This window comes from Sphaeramia orbicularis, chromosome 22 (assembly GCF_902148855.1).
Source record: "Sphaeramia orbicularis chromosome 22, fSphaOr1.1, whole genome shotgun sequence".
NCBI classification, from domain to species: Eukaryota; Metazoa; Chordata; class Actinopteri; order Kurtiformes; family Apogonidae; genus Sphaeramia; species Sphaeramia orbicularis.
Window position 1 is genome coordinate 41,312,987 of NC_043978.1, and position 17,442 is coordinate 41,330,428.

The 17,442-nt window shown below is 38.4% G+C and overlaps 1 protein-coding gene across 1 annotated transcript in view; it reads right to left on the minus strand.

The window, feature by feature from the left end:
- The window catches only part of alk (ALK receptor tyrosine kinase), a 405,435-nt gene that overhangs the window by 23,425 nt on the left and 364,568 nt on the right, over positions 1 to 17,442 (minus strand). The window contains exons 18-24 of the mRNA XM_030126874.1: positions 15,242 to 15,397; positions 14,003 to 14,116; positions 10,423 to 10,609; positions 7,107 to 7,197; positions 5,248 to 5,312; positions 5,021 to 5,150; positions 4,711 to 4,808 (exon numbers count right to left, since the gene is read on the minus strand). Coding sequence (XP_029982734.1) covers positions 4,711 to 4,808; positions 5,021 to 5,150; positions 5,248 to 5,312; positions 7,107 to 7,197; positions 10,423 to 10,609; positions 14,003 to 14,116; positions 15,242 to 15,397 — 841 coding nt within the window. The remainder of the gene's footprint in view (positions 1 to 4,710; positions 4,809 to 5,020; positions 5,151 to 5,247; positions 5,313 to 7,106; positions 7,198 to 10,422; positions 10,610 to 14,002; positions 14,117 to 15,241; positions 15,398 to 17,442) is intronic.

Sequence of the window (17,442 nt, forward strand, 5' to 3'; positions counted from 1 at the left end):
AAGGCACATGTAGCTTGTATGTTTCTGCAAAAAAATCTCACTTTATTCCAGCTCTCTTATGTTTCATATGTAACTTCAAGTGATCCATTTAGGGCAGGGTTGTGTATTTTAGAGAATTACAGAGGCAATAGTAAGTGCTCCCTGAGGTGTTTCTGATTGTCTCTAAGCCTTTTTCAGGTGGTTTCCTGTGGCGGAGTGGTAAGACCATAATAAGTGCTGTAATAATGATCACTGTGGACAGGTTTATAAATATGTTGTTAAATATGTAATAGGTTTAATGGCGAAGGCATTAGTAAGTGAGGTCTTATCGGTTTGTTTTTAAGGCTTTAATAAGTGTGTGCCTGCAGCTTCTCCTAGTGGAATGGTAAGACCGGAGTAGGTAGCCATTCTCTTTGGATGTTTTTCTGGTCCTAACCCCAGCACTAACACGATGTGATGTTTGTTGGGACATTTTGGACAGGTTTTAGTATTCCAGACATCTGCTTAGTTATTTATGTAGTGGCAACACTAGCTGTGAAAGCAGAACAGAAAGCAGACCCGTCCCCCTGACATTTCTCTGTCCAGGTACCTGGGTAGAATTGATGGCTCTCACAGAGGCCTGTAAATTGGCTGAATTTAAAACAGCAAACATCTACTCCAATAGCCACTATGAGCAGATAAAGGCTCTAAACCACTCCTTTCAAGCCCACACAAATAGATACCTCATTAACACTTATACCCACAGTGCACAAACACTTGTGGACACGAGTGAATGCAGAGCTGGTATCGTATGGTATCTGGTTCGGCTCATAAACAGGTCTTTCTGTACACGGTAGGGGTGTGCGATATGATGGTATTAGATCATGAAGGATTAGAATGTATTGACGATCCGACAAAGCAGAGAGATCGTGGAATCGGTGGGTCTGTACGGGGGTGCGTTCCATGCTCCACGTACCCCACAATGAGTATGCGCAATGAAAGTGAAACTTAACACATAAAGACCCAGTGCTACTTTTATGTCAATTTCCAAATGAAGTTTTCCTATATATTTAACCTTCCTTAATTGATTTATCACCATTTATTGTTAAATTATGCTCTGTATTTTGTGTTTTTTTTCAGTGAAAATCTGATATTTTCCTACATTTAATTCACCAATCACGTGGATGTTCATAAAAGCTCAGATTAAAGTTGAAGCTTACTATATCAAAAACAGAAAACTGAAGAAAAAGTGACTTTAATGCAGAATATATCATTAGCTAAACAAACCAAGTGTCCCCATCCACTGTCACTGATCCAACTCCATGGGTTTTACTGGTGAATCAATGTTGTAGAAGATGATGGTGTTTCCACATTCACTACGGAGCCTCTGAACGTCCAAATGGGTCATATCTGATGATGATCATGAAAAGATGACAAACTGCATTTTATACCAATTATTTACATGTATTGATATGATTAGTGGATCAACAAGTATTAAACAGTGTAGATCAGTGGATGGTTTTGATTGCCGGTGGCTGTTTGGGTCTTTATGGGTTAATATGGTTAAGTCTATTGTAACTCAAGACTTGGCCCCCACAGTCAGGTGTACTTGATTCCACAGACGTCCGTGCACATCAACCTGTTTTGAATGTGAAATTGGTACACTTGACAATGAAACCTCAAACGTCCATGGACAGTGCGTGCAGAGTCCGTACCGTGCACAGTACGTCAACATTACGAACCTGTTCAATCAGCTGAAGAGACAGCATACCAAACAGTATGAGAGTCAAACTGAACTAGAAGAACAGCCACACCACAGCCAGAGGCAACAGGCAGAGTTAAACAAAAGCAAACAACTTTAACGAGAGCATATACGTAGTAAAGGTACTCTATGAGAAGAGGAGTAAGTACGTTCCACATTGATCCTTTTTTGGAGTGCCTGGATTCTTCTTCTTCTTATTTTGGACTTGGATCCAATACACTGATTAGCTACCAGTTGAAAAACCAGAGCTACAGCCACCTGTTCTGTAAGCCTGGAAGATTATTGGAAATGGGCATTTCTTCACTGATATTTTGTTCAGTATTTTAATTAATTTATTTTTTTACTTTTCATGTTTATCTAAAGCTACCTCAAAAACCAAGTGCAGTTTAGTTTTTATGTTCAAGAGTGCACTTAATCAGAGTGTTGTTGTTTACATTTTAGTATGTTTACGTTCTTGGCACATGTTGGCAAAATTGCACAAACTAAACTAATGTTCTGGAAGGTTCTTTGGGCTAAATTATTTTTTTCTTTTAGGGCTATGTTTTACATATGGAAATTGTTTGGTTGCACTGTTCAGAAGTTTGCAAATTAGTCTCAAAAATCAGTGTAAAGAATCATGATAAACTCAAGATTGTGATTTTATTTTTTAAAAATCTTGATATGATATTTTTACCATATCACCCACCCCTAATACACGGATAAGATTACATGCCAAAGAGCGAAAGATGAAGAAGAACAGATATTGGTTAAAACGATGTTTCTCAAAATACTGATTTTTTTTTTTTAAACCACTAAATTGCACAAGACAGCAGAAGCAGGGAAACTACAAATTGCATTTCCACCCCCGGTTCAACCATTTGGTCGTCAAATGGACTTCACTGAGCTAATATCAAGGGAGGGAGACACGCTTGGTCAAAGCTGACATATTTCCTTTCCTTTTTTTCAAGTCAGATGTGAGTGCAGTGACATATTTTAAAAAGTGAAATCACACGAACATGTAAGATTCCTCAGTGATTCAACACTGGTAATGATACCGATTTTTGTCAACACATTTGACAGAACTGAGTGACTATTAAGGAACTGATCTGAAACAACACTGTGCTTATCATCCAGTCACTGGAATGGCACTAAACACAGAAAATGGCGCCTTTAAAAACATATCTGCTAAGTGTTGTAGGGAGAGACGGGGCGCAGCTGGACCAAGATACTCCCTCTAGTCCTCCCTGAAATCAGAGTGAGGCTAAAGAGCAGAGGCAGGCTCAGCTCATTTAAGATTCAACAGTGTTACCAGAAAATCACCTCAACTGCAGCATCACATCCGCACATTTCCCACTAAACAACAAGTGCTAAAACAATCAGTCTGCTTAAGGGATTCTCAGCTGTTTTGGGAAGATTTTCTCATTTCTTACATAGCATCCCTACAGTCCGACATCAGTGGGTACATGTGCTCGCACACAAACACACACCGCACACATTCAGATGAGCCTTCATCATGAGGTGGTGTAGCTAAATCCAAGTAGTCCTTGTTTAACGGCTTGGAAGAATTCAAGCTAATGATTTGCTTTTGCTTGTAGGCAAGGACAAGTCTTGAAATGTAGTGGTAGCTGTCACAGTCTGGAAGCTAAGGGCTTAAGGGAAGGACACAGTGCTTTTGTACATGCAGCAGAGTGATGCGAAAGCAGGCTCTTATTAAAACTATGTTAACTGGCCTCATACTGTAGACATTATTTACACTGAATTTTAACTGCAGCTTAAAGGCCCATTTCACTGCAGCACTTAGAAAACAATCTGTGTTATGAGTCTATTTTAACACCCTGGGTTGTATTAAACTACCCGGCTCACCTCAACACAGTGCTTTAATTCAGGTGTCGGCAATTTCCCTTGTTATTACAGAGGTTATTGTAAAACGCAGAAACTGTAGACTAACACTGTTAGCCAAAAATAAATGAATACCAGCAACTAAACAAACAGCATTTTAGAAGCACGCAGAAGCCAGAGGACTCCTAGACAGCATTAACCCTGTGATTTAATACCACAGCTCATCTTCAACTCAGTAATCCCTGAGAAACAGCGGTTCTTTCTGAGCAGCAGCTACTCCTCCAACCCTACTTCATTTACTTGCCCTTTACTCAACCCTGAGTAAACACACCTTCATATAAATTGAAATTAGCTGCAAGGACGGTGTTCGGGTGAATTTTAATACAAGTTTGAAGGTGGGAAAGCAGCCTGTATAGGCGCTCACAAGCCTCCAGAGAAGAGTTCACCATTAGGTGGATGGATGGGGCTTTACTGTGCCACGTTGGGGCAAACAAGGTATAATAGACCTCATTTGTCATTGGTCCAAAGCCTAGGAAGTCAAAGAGAGACATGAAGGAAGGTAGACACACTTTAATTATTTTGACATGATTGCTGGAGCAGTTTTGACCATTTACCATTTTCAACATGTACTTGACTTTCCTCACAAATGTCCACAACAGAGATTTTTGCAGAGACGGTTCTAGGTAAGGCTGATAAAATCCTTAAGTCCTGTCCCCTGGTTCACCAGGCAATGTGAATATGAATACGGAGGGGGTACTTTGTTGACTTGTGCCATGGATACAGACCGTAAAAACTCAAGCCGGTTACCCCATCTGGCTGCTCTGATGCTAAACTCATCACTTGTCCTCTCTGCTATCATGTGAAAGGCAAAAAGCATGCAGAGCCCATATGTTACGGATGGACGGAGGCATTCAGCTCATAATTCTGAGTCAAACAGATGAATGTGGGCAATACAGTGTTTCTGAAGATAGTATATTTACTTTTTCTGTATTTGCATCTGTATGCATACAGGCAAACATAAATATTGTATATAGGTTATAGCATCTGTTTTTTTCCCTTATCTATTTATGTAGGAGGAAAACACAACCACAAAATATACCTTCTGTATTTGTTTATGTCACCACACTGATATTTTTGCACACAGAAATGCTTGTGGTTATTTGTTAGTGTACCTGTGTATGAACTGGTTTTCTTCCAGATATTGGCAGCCCTTGGCGATGTCTCTGGCCACATTGAGAAGATCCACCATGGTCAGACTAGACGGGTGCTCCTAATCAAGCAGAGAAGAATGGGATGGGAGATGAGTGAATATAATAGAGGTGAATTTGGAAGTAAAGTCAGCGTGGTTGCAAAGAAAAAAAAAGCATCTGTGTTGGAAAAGGTAACATATGTGTTTGTTCGGTTCAGGAGAGCAGAAGTAGCTCATGTGTGCAGACTCAAACACACCGTGCACCTGAGCCTCATGTGGTGGAACTGACTCACCAGCCGGGGTCTGGTCTCCCTCAGGAACGTCTTCAGGTCTCCTCCAGTCATCAGCTCCAGCAGGATGAACCTGGGCATGGCCTGCAGGCTCACTCCTATACAACGGACAATGTTCTGGTGGCTGAACTTACTGCAGGGGCAGATACACAGAGGGAAGAGTCTCAGAAATCGCTTTGATAGCACATAATGAGAGACAGAAAACTGCAAATCGTCTAAAAGCTTCTTACCTAATGATTAAAGCCTCCATGAGGAAGTCTAATTCATCTTGCTCAGAGCACACCTCAGGAAGAGTCTATTGAAAATTTAACAAAAACAGAAGTCTCTTCATCAGTGATTAATGTTACGGTGTTACGTGCAATAATATGTGTTATTTATACTGTAGTTTGTTTTTCTTGGGTCTGTTTGCATTGTCGAAGTTACTTTTAATTTCAAGTGGGATTATTAAAGGAACTCTGTAATTTAATCTAATCATCTGATATAAATACCCTCTGCTTTTCTATTGGCAGTCACAATCTGAGAAATAAAGTGATGTGCTGTTAGCTGCCACTGAATCGTAATCACATGGATTGCCACTAGGGGTCTCTCAATCAAAATAATAATATGTAGTTGTAGTTTGATAACACCAGGAAATAACGAAGGATCATGGGAGTTATTTTCATTTTTGGTACATATTGTACATTCACGTTATGTCATTTCATTCTGACTAAATCACTACAAACTAGAAGCACTCGGAGAGCGCAGACCTCCGCCAAGGCTGATCAGTGGCCCCCCTGTGGGCCCCTCCACCCCCGATCACCACCAAAATTTAATCATTTCTTCCTTATCCCATTTCCAACAAACCCTGAAAATTTCATCAAAATCTGTCCATAACTTTTTGAGTTATGTTGCACACTAACGGACAGACAAACAAACAGACAGACAGACAAACAAACCCTGGCAAAAACATAACCTCCTTGGCGGAGGTAATAACATGAAATGTTAACATTAGTGAAGTGGAGGTGATGCCAACAGGCCAACACATTGTGTAAAATTAATTATTTTGGATTTGACCAATATTTGAGTCATAAATCATAACTGTCAGACAGCGGTGAAGTTTATTTTTACCTCCGCCAAGGAGGTTATGTTTTTGCCAGGGTTTGTTTGTTTGTTTGTTTGTCTGTCCATTAGTGTGCAACATAACTCAAAAAGTTATGGACAGATTTAGATGAAATTTTCAGGGTTTTTTGGAAATGGGATAAGGAAGAAATGATTAAATTTTGGTGGTGATCGGGGGTGGGGGGGCCCACGGGGGGGGGCACTGATCAGCCTTGGCAGAGGTCTGCGCTCTCCGAGTGCTTCTAGTTTTATATATATTTCTCATAATACATTTTTTTACTTTATAAACTCATTTAAAATGGATTAAAATCATCAGAAATAATGTCACAAAAGCAGTGAAATAAGTAAATGGTGATTTAAAAACCTGTAAAACAATGTTTGCTTTGAAGTTAATGTTTTGTGTATAAACTTTATTCTATGTGTGGATCACATGACTAGAGCAGAAATGAGCGCCACCAAGGCATTATGGGTTAAAACAGACAATGTTAGTTCCACAATAATGTTAATTGTACACATTTCAAGAGGCAGCACATGTTTAATATTCATACTGTATTTAATATTTTTGTGTGCTGTTTTGGACCTTACATACATTACATTTTTTTAATGCATACGTTTTTACCCTGATGTGTTGGGACGTATCTATTACTGACATTCAAAGACTGAAATATGCATTCATTTTTTGTATTTTGTATTTCTTCATATTTTTCACAATGTTGTTCAAAGGTGCCTTTAAAAGAGAGAGAAACAGAGTAAATGTTGAAAAGAAATCAGTATGAAGTGCGGCCTTCATTCTGTTGAACCAGTGTAGCTACAAGTCAGTTTAGATTTAATGTGGAAATGTGCCAGATGTAAATGTTTCATGATGACGCTCAACGTAATCTTCTCAAATAAACAGTGAACTCATATTTATTCACCAAAGATTATTCACATGTGATTAAGTTCCACCTGTGAAGAACATCACTTTTGTTTCTGAAGTTGGGCGAGAACTCACCTTGACCGCCACCTGGAGTGGACTTGGTTCACCTGGAATCCCCACTGCCACCCCTTCGTACACTTCACCAAATGCGCCGTGACCCAAACCCCTGGAGGCACACAGACGCATTCATTATTTACAGAAGCATTCATTATTTAGGTATTAAGAAGACTGTTTCACACAGATAGAACCTGCACATTGTTTAAGACAGAACTGCTGCACCGATGTCCTAAACTGCCGGAAAGAGAGCCACTGTGGAAAAGTCACTGTGTAAATGCAGCATGGCAGAGATGCTAGTCAGTATTAAAAATGTGTGTGTCTCCAGCTGCTATGCCTGTAAAGACTAACAATTATTTTCATGTGATGTCCCCTTTGCAGATGTCAAAGTGTAAAATGGCAAACTTCGATGCCAAATCATGGTTTTAATTTGTCTATTTTCCAGCTGTTCCTCTTGATTCATTACTTGTGTAAATCTACTGGAAAATATTCACGGTTCCACGAGAGAAAAAAAGTTTTCACAAAGGTTAGGAACCAGAATGATAAACTGGTAAAATATAAACACATGAAAGACGCATTAAAAATTAAAAACAGCGTCTGTAAAAAATCATTTCTCAACTGCTTGGATCACTGCAGTAGACCCTAGTGCTTTGTACTTTAATATTTCAAGCTTCATTTAAACAGCTCCACCGTTCTGTATTCATGAGACCACCTTATTAAAATACTTTGTACAAGTGGATTTTTCACAACAATTACAGTGAACTGTGCCAGTTGTTGGTTGTTTGCATACTGTTATCACTGTGGCATTAATTGCAAATTTCACCACACATGCTGGAGTCAGCTCCTTCTGAATGCGTCCATTGAAACAACAACAGTACATACTACTAACATACTGGATACTGATTCTGACTAAAATACTAAGTAGAATGTAAACAGTGAGAAACCTGAAAATTTTGTGGTATGCTGAGGACACCCAGATATATACTGATCCTGCCACATTTCTCTATATGCTGCTTTGACTAACTGCTATATTTACAGTCAGATCCGTAAGTATTTGGACAATGATACAGGTTTTGTGATTTTTGCCTCTGTACATCACCATAGTGGATGTGACATGAAACAATCAGTGGATTTTTAGCTTTGATTCATTAACAAAAATATTGCATGAACTGTTTAGAGGGTTCCTATAAATTAAATTTAAGACTTTTTAAGACTACTTGGAACAGAATTTAATGCCCATTTCACATTTCATTTCATGGACATGCTGGCAAAAATTTGTTACCCCTAGAATTTAGGCAAATGTATTTATTTACTCCAACACCTTGATTCCCATCATTTGGAATTGAATTGATTTCTTGCACAAGTTGTAGTGAACTTAAAACACATTCCCCTCCACTCATGTCAACCAGGTGGAGAATGATCTTTTCTCCAGCCAGGCTTGATTAAATTTGTACTTCCTCATGCTTACTTTTCGCTTGCGAGCCGTCCCTGAAAGTTCTCAAAGTCGGGTTTCTCAGGTGACTAACGGCTGGACATGTTGGGCTGAATGTCCTGCGATCATTTCTGCAAAGTTAGTCATAATTGCTTCCTAATTTCAATATAAATTGTCGGGTTGTAACGGCTGGAACTAAGTACACTAATGTTACTTTCTTTGTACCTTGGACATTTAACAAACACATTTAAACACAAAACAGCCAACAAGTTTATAGCAACATAACTTAAGACCTACCATATCAAATGTAATACCTTTTAAAGACTTTTTTAAGATATCAAATGCAGATTTATAATTTCAAGACATTTTTAGACCCTGCAAGAACCCTGTGTTTAGGAATTACAAAGTTCTTCCATTTTCAGAGGCTCAAAAGTAATTGGATAAGTGACTGACAAACAACTTCAGGTCCAGATGTGGTCTGTTCCCTGGTTATTCCATGACAAATGAAGCAGATAAAAGGTGTGGAGTCGATTCCAGATGTTGAATTTGCATTTGGTGGCTGTTCACTGGAATTCTCAATATGAAAGGGGGGGGGGGGGGCTGTCATTCAACTAAAAAAACAAAATAAAAATGTGCGACAGTCCAAATTCTTATGGACCTGACTATATACTCATCTCACAATACATTATTGTCATTAAACCTCTTCTTCTTTTGTTTTGCAGCAGGTTGCAGTTACTGTAATTACTACATTACCAACACCTTCTGTGCTGGAGTTTGGACACATTAAATATGGATGTACAGCTGAGGAAATATAGGCCAAAACAGCTGTGTACCACAGGGGAGACAAATGACTACAATGTAAGTACTTGGAACTATTACGGTGTGATAAACTGTATGTTAATATGATTTATCTAGCGTACTCTTGTAGTCTGAAACACTCAAATATGCTGATAAGCAAATCACAGGTGGGTACAGATTCACACCCAGGATTAATATGAACAGGATGAACACATCAGACTCTTTCATTGAGATTTCTCTGTAAAAACACAACATAAACGTCTGTAAACTACTGTCAACAACTGACTGAGGTAACCATGGTGAACAGGTATGTAGGCACTGCTGTAGAAAGTAGCATGTAGCATCCATTATTTATATAGTATCCATTAGATGCATTTACAGTATGTTGTGTGCATCCTGTAGCATCCATTATTAGTATTTATGTAACATGTATTGTGTAGTATATGTATTTATGTAGCATGTGTCATGTAGTATCTATTATATGCATTTATGTAGCATGTACCACATAGTATCCATTATACACATTTATAGTATGTTGTATGTATAGCATCATGTAGTATATACATATATGTAGAATGTATCATAATAATATCAATTATATGCATCTACAGTAAGTAGTATGTATCCAATAAATGTATTTATGTAGTAAGTATTCAGTGTTTGTATTTATGTAGCATGAATCTTACATTATCTACTACACGTATTTATGTAGTGTGTACCATGTAGTATTATTATCTATTATATATATTTTCAGTATGTATTATGTAGTATCCATTCTATCTGCAGACCCACCTGTTCTCAGCTGCATTTGAATAGAGTTTTTATTCATCAGTTCAGATCTGCAGATTCTTTTAAGCTTAAAGTTTCTATCTGTTTTATCTGTTTTATCTATTTATCTGTTTCTTTTTCATCTCATGCCTATACTTTTTATTGCTTCCTTGCTGGAATGCTTTTAATGTTTTATGTAAAGCGCTCTGTACATGAAATGTGTTATATAAATAAACCTGCCTTGCCTTGGCTATGTATTTAAGTAGTATTCAGTATGTGATTTCTGCCTGCATTCAGAGTGAACAGCTGCTGGTGGAGCCTGAGTACTGACGTCTTTACCTGGTGAGGGAGATGTTACGTCGGGGCACTTCCTTCAGGTCGTTGATGGAGGCCGTCTTTCCGGCGAAGCAGTAGTTGGGGTTGTAGTCGGTCATGATGGTGGACGCCCGCAGCTTACTGAGCTTACAGTCAGGACTCTGCAACTCCAGCTGAATAGACTGCAGCTCTGTGTGTTTCCGCCTGTACACTGTTTAGATGAAATCAAGATGTTTCATTGCACTACTGAGTAATCTTCAATATAAAAATACAAACAAAACACATCTTCTTGTAGAAAATCATTGCTGGCAGCCAGCAAAGTGAAATCCTTTTACAGCTATTATTTCTCTAAAGGCATTTTGCTTGTACTACTGCAATTTTTATGAAGCAGAATTCCTTTGTGTCTGTTCATTATTGATTCTTCTCTATCTGATGCCAGCTTTGTCTTTATAAAATAATCCGATTTATTATTCTTCGGAATCGAACCCCTCTGAATATATCTCGGAAGGTGTGCGTTACTGCATATGCAAACAAAGCAAAACTGTCACAACTTCTGCTTATATTGTTACCTGCACGCTACGTCTGTGTATATACATGTACCTGCTTTTTCACACACACAAGGAGAAGCCTCGACCCGTGTTGTGAGCGCATTAGTTGCAGTTTGTGTGTGCGTTTATGTGTGTATTCCTATGGGTGGGTAGGGGAGTTATTTATTTACCAAGTGCTGTCTAATGCACGAGTGCCGTCAGCCGCTAGCTAAGCAGCCATCCATCATTAATGTATTTCATTCATCACACAGGTAGTCCCACGTCGCCCCGGCTACCCGCCTCGTCTGCCGCTGTGTAGGTGTGATTCTGTGGCGAGTGTGGGAGTGTGTGGAGGAGAGACGATGGCTCAATGAGCGCATATGTCTGGCTGTAATAGGCTGAAAAAAAAGAGGGCGGACAGACGAATGCCTGCTCTGGCCAGGAGGCTCACTTTCTGTTCTAACAACAACCTGCTAAGAGCTGTCTGAGAGGGACCAGGCCAGACATCGGGGAACTCTGACTATGTGTGTGTGTATGTGTGTGTGTGTGTGAGTGTCTGCAGACGGAGCATATGTCTATTGCAACAAACAGAAAACCCAAGCAGAAGATAGATGTGCCCGTCTGATATAAAGCTGTTAGACATTCAAAGTGCTTGGGCTTTGTCTCTACTGTCACTTAGGGCTGCTTTAGACTTTTATAGTCGCTCTATGTTCATTTTGGTGACTTTCCTCCCATGGGAAAACCCACCCTTAATATCATTTCAGTCCTCTTAATACTCGCCCATGCAGAGTCTTTATAGTATCTCATCTTCCCTCAATGACATCTTAAATTCCTTTAACTTACCATTTCACTGGCTGATAACATATTCTTATTGTAACTTGATGTGTTACTCTATGATGGACGATGTTTTATGAAGTATCTGTATCATCAGAACTTGGCTTTGATAGCGGTTGATGGCTAATGGATTCTGGGTATTAGGTGCTGCAGCCTCATGGGGGTCTGGAAGGCTTTCCCCAAGAAATACTGATCTTATTTGACTAAAAACTGCATTTTCCACACAATATTAAAACATTGTTTTAAATTAAAATTAATTAAAACATTGTTTTAATATTGTAATACAACAATGTTTATACCCCACATAGACCCATAAGTAGTGGGACATGCTGAATTCAAGTGTTTCATTGCTAATAATAATAATGAAAAATGTCTAAATATAATTTCATATAGCAAAAACTTACAAAACATGTCTGAGTTTGTTTTTACTTAATGTTCCTTTTTTTTCAAAGTGTTTTTAATGTTAATGCCTATAAAGTTATGAAATATTTGTCATGTTCCTTCACTCTGGGAAAAAAAAGGGCCTTTAACTTACAGAAATATTTATCATGACAATTATTGACAACTACTGACATACTTACCACAATAATATTTCAAATCAACTGAAGTCCTGCAGGTTACAGGTGTGATTTGTGATATACTTGTCTATATTTCCCAATTTCCTGTAGAGATTATTAAAGTATTCTGATTTTGATATTGTATAAACACACAAAGGCTGTAGATTTCCACAAAAAAGTGAAACAATTATTCCTGCAGGTACGGTAATGACAATGCCCTTCAATAATACTTCCAGGTTTAGTGAATTTTGTGAATATTACAACAGTAAGGTCACTCTATACAGTCACCCCTGTCTCATAGGAAACAAATATAAAGTGACAATAAAATACATAATATTCATAGGATGACCATAATTTTTATCTGCATGAAACATTTACCTGTTGCAGTGAAGTGTTATAATGGTTTGATAAACTTTGTAATATTCAGCCCCTGATCTGATTTTAAGCTCAAAATATATAAGTTGCACTATAATCAAAATCATATATGTATGGTTAGTTTTATGTTCACCTCCAGCTTCATTTACTTTAAGTTCAATTAAATCTGACTGAAGTAAAACATTTAACAACGACGGTGACTATTCTTTGACCACAGTTTTAGGTGTGTTTTTCTCTTATTAGGAATGGGACAAAAGTTCACCATGACAATAGTGTATTATTTCCTCTTGATATATATATATATATATATATTTGAGTAGGTATTTAGAAGCACTTCTGTCTAACAACATTATGGGAGATAAAATTTTTAGGTGAAAAATGTCAAATGACTGCTTGGTAACACGTGGACTTGAACTTGGACTTTTAAGGTTTACGCAAACATTCAAAACATGCAGTTCTCGACAGAAATTGATATCAAGTAGGACAAAACCTTTTAGATATTATGTTCAACTATGCTGAAAATAAATTTTGGAGTAAAATATTGAAAAGTCTCTGTTTTATTGACATGAGAATGTGGTAACATGTGGACAACTCTTTACCATTGTATGCATCACCCAAAATGTTAACTTAATTTTTTAAAATAACAAGCCAGATATGATCACAATGATTTATTTAATGCATTTAATACTAACACGTGGACAGGGCCTTTTAAGCAACTCACAAATGTTCAAACTCATAAATATCAATAATATTCATAAAATAATGAAAATCTAATGCTTGAAACTTAACAATCATCTATATAACCAACAGACTGAGTACATTTTCAAATTTTTTAAATATAATTTTTAGCATCAAATTCAAACTATTATTATAAGTCTGAGGCATGGCTCTGGTGTAAAAAGTGGTATTGGAAAAAGTGATATTTTAAAAAAATCGTAAAATCGCGATCTTTAGTTAACAAATGAGCCCACTTGCTAAATGATGTGTGCAAATGTACTTTTTTATGTCGATGTTCACTTTTGCTTGATCGGACCCATATACCAATTTATCGCTATTTTTGTGCAAATTCATGGCATTACATGGAACCTGCATCCATTGTGTTAAAGAGGCACTAAACTAAATTTCACTGCACTTTTCTACAGATCAAATTCTGAGCCCACAATGTAGTGAATTTCCTGTTTTTCAGTTGTATTTTTTTAGTTGCCTGGACAGACATCATAATGACTGTCATGTAATCGCTCTATCAACATATTGCGATGATAAGGTGTTGTGAACTGCTCTGTGATCCTTTGTTGATGCTTGTTGACTCACTGATCATGACCCCGGACACAACCAGCAGGAGGGCGGCGATCAGGGCCGAGGTTCCCACAGACAGACCCAGAGCCAGGTGGGACAGGGACGGCAGAGGAGGTACCACGAACACCTCTGTGAGACAAGGGGAAACAACACGGCTCCACAGTTGTTATCTTCCCCAAAGGAGTATTAACATTCCCTTCGCCGCTCTGATCCCCAACTTAATTAATGATGTGAAAGCGATGACACAACAGAGCTTAGGAGCGGCGACGACCGGTGCATGTCAATTCTTTTTGAGAGGTGAAGGGAGATCTCATTTTACTTGTCTACACCGAAGACGAAATCTGCACACCGAGTGAGACCGTATTTAGACTGTGACCTTTTTTGACCCAGCATCATAGAATTATCTACTGCTTGTCATTAATGGGAACAGATTTGCAAATCATTGAGCAAGGAGACACTCTAGGTCATTAAGATATTATTGAGATGGTAATAGCCTTGTTATTTTGCTTCAGATTATAAAGTGACATTCTGCCATATTAATTCATTTCAGATCTACATTCACATATTCATTATTCATCGGAGATTACAAATCATAATTGAAGAGGAGATCTTAAGTCCACAGGGATTTGTCTACATTCCGTTGTCACAGTTTAACCATAGAAGAAGGCACCGCACTTGTGTGAAAACTGATTTTTAGTTAAGCTTGACATGGTAATAATTGGCAGAGCAACTTGCATGCACTTTGGCTCATTAAGTCTATTATGAAGCATTCAGAACCCACTGTATAATGTCTCCACACAAGTATCCAGGTGAAACCTTTAATCTAAATCCTTGACATGATAAGATAAAGAGCTTTAATCTGACAGCAGCGGAGAGATAAATTAAAAATCACAGAACAGGACTCAACGCTTAAAAAATAACAGGTATTGCTGCCATTGGTATATCCGTTTTCTTTAATAGCTTAGCTTATCCTGCGAATTGATAATTATTATGAATGATTAAGACACTATTAAAAAACGTTTCCTCAGATAAAGATTCAATAGAGCATAGAGCCTCCCAGGCTTAATTATGTCTGGAAAAGAATTCATTATCTATTCCCTGAGTCAGTCTATTACAGGTACAATTACATTCAGCTTAAACCATTTCTTTGTTTTGATTAATTTCAGGAAGGATATTTTGTGGAAGAGACGGATTCTGGGTCCTCACTATAAAATATAAAGTGTGAGTGTGTGTGTATTGCAGTATATGACAGACCTGTAGCGTTTATACAGGATACTCCGTTTGGTGCCAGAATGAGGTCATATTCACAGAAGCAGACGATTCCTTCCTTGGTCTCATGGCAGTCGCCGCTCTCACAGTGGCTGCAGTTCTGCACCGGACTGATGATCACCTCACCATCACCCTCCATAGCTTTAACCATTTACACACACATATAAATACATAAATACACACAGTGGGTGCAGAACGGAGAGGTTTCCAAAATAGTGTTTGAGTGGGTTGAAGGAAAACAAGCCAAAGTTCAAGACTATGACTGTACGATGATATTTCAAAGAAATGATTCCTGTTAAAGAATTCTCAAAGTTGACTTTTCTAAAGCTACATTCACACTGACAACCTTAGAGCTCAATGCACAACTTTTTTCTTACTCTAATGAACTGGTCGGGGTAGATAAAATGATGTACTGAAGAAAATCCTAAAGCGCAGGGGCAGCAGTGGCCTGGTTGGTAGGGACTTGGCTTGGGCATTGGAGGGTCGCTGGCTCAAGTCCCATGCCAGAAATATGCCTCTGAGCAAGGCAACAAACCTCCAACTGCACCATGTAGCCTCTACACATTAGGTGCATGTACACCAAAAGGTGGAATAATTTAGTTTTGAGACACATTCCTTTTTATTCTTAGTAATACACATCAGTAATCACCTTTGACCAGATGTAATGATTACATACTCAACCCCAGTTACACTTTATTCATTAAGTATAAATCACAGTCACAATTATTTCATGAGAAGAGATAAAGCTATTTTATTCCAACTTTATGGGCGACAGTATATATTGGTCCTGTCCCCGATGAGAGACTAATAAAGGGATTTCATTCATTCATTCATTGTCTGAACCCGCTTTATCCTCACTAGGGTCATGGGGGTCGCTGGAGCCTATCCCAGCTACTTATGGGCGAAGGCGGGGTGCACCCTGGACATGTCATCAGTTCATCACAGGGCTGAACATACAGAGACAAACAATCACTCTCACATTAACACCTATGGGCAATTTAGATTAACCTATCAGTGCATGTCTTTGGATGGTGGGAGGAAGCCGGAGTACCCCTGAGACAACCCACGCAGACACGGGGAGAACATGCAAACTCCACACAGAAAGGTCCCACCCCCATCAACTGGTGTTGGAATCAAACCCAGGACCTTCTTGCTGTGAGGCACGAGGGCTAACCACTGCACCACTGTGTTAATAAAGTTATTTCCTCTTCTTAAAAAAATGGAAGTGACTGAAGTTTTCATTTATAGGCTGACGTGCACTGGAAGTCAGTTAATTTGTGAGCAGACAATGCCTTCACACATGTCAAACAGAGTGACACCCACCAGTGCTGATCTATAGTAAATATCAGTCTAGACAGACATAAAAGTCACATTAATTCTGATATAGTGGTTCAGAATACGGTATCTGGTTTAGACAAATGGAAGAACTGAAAATATCAGATTCCATGTGATTGGTGCTGTTTGCTGTCAGAAAAAAAATAAAAAAATCTTTGTCACATCTAAGCAAAAGAGAAAAAAAAGAAGCCTGCATATGAAAATAACCTAAGCTCCTTACTAACATGATATATTCTACACAGCTAGAATGTTAATGTCAACAAATATTTGGTGGCCCCATTTCAGAAAATAATACATTCCTGTACAAATTCATTCTTTTTGTTAACAAGACTACACTAGAGGAATGGTAATTCATATAGGTGGAATGCATCTCCAGTTATTTATGGAGCTCTCAGCTTTACTGCTAATGAGACACTTTGTTGAAATTCACCTGTAAACTAACATTGGGGTTTACACTTCGAAATGTCAGTCCAAGTGGCCTCATAAATCCACTCGCTGCCAGTGGGCCAGCTGGGTCTGAATGTTCGATGGAGGGCAGAGAGCCAGGAGAATTTTATTTCAGCATAATCTTAACTTCATCCGTTCTGTTATCAGCGCTTTAAGTACAAATACATAAATCTAACCAAGAAAAACTAGAAAGGTTATGAATGCAGAATACAAATGTGTTGGCTACAGATGTTGACTGAATGCTAATGTGTACACGTGATGCTCTGCATTATGGATATTTTGACGGTCATGTCACTGTTCAGCAGAAATAAAAACCCTGAGGATGAGATGAGATGAGGATGTTTTCTGCATAGAACTTTTGAATTTATTTAAGTGCCTGTGCAATGTGGAAAGGATTGACTCCA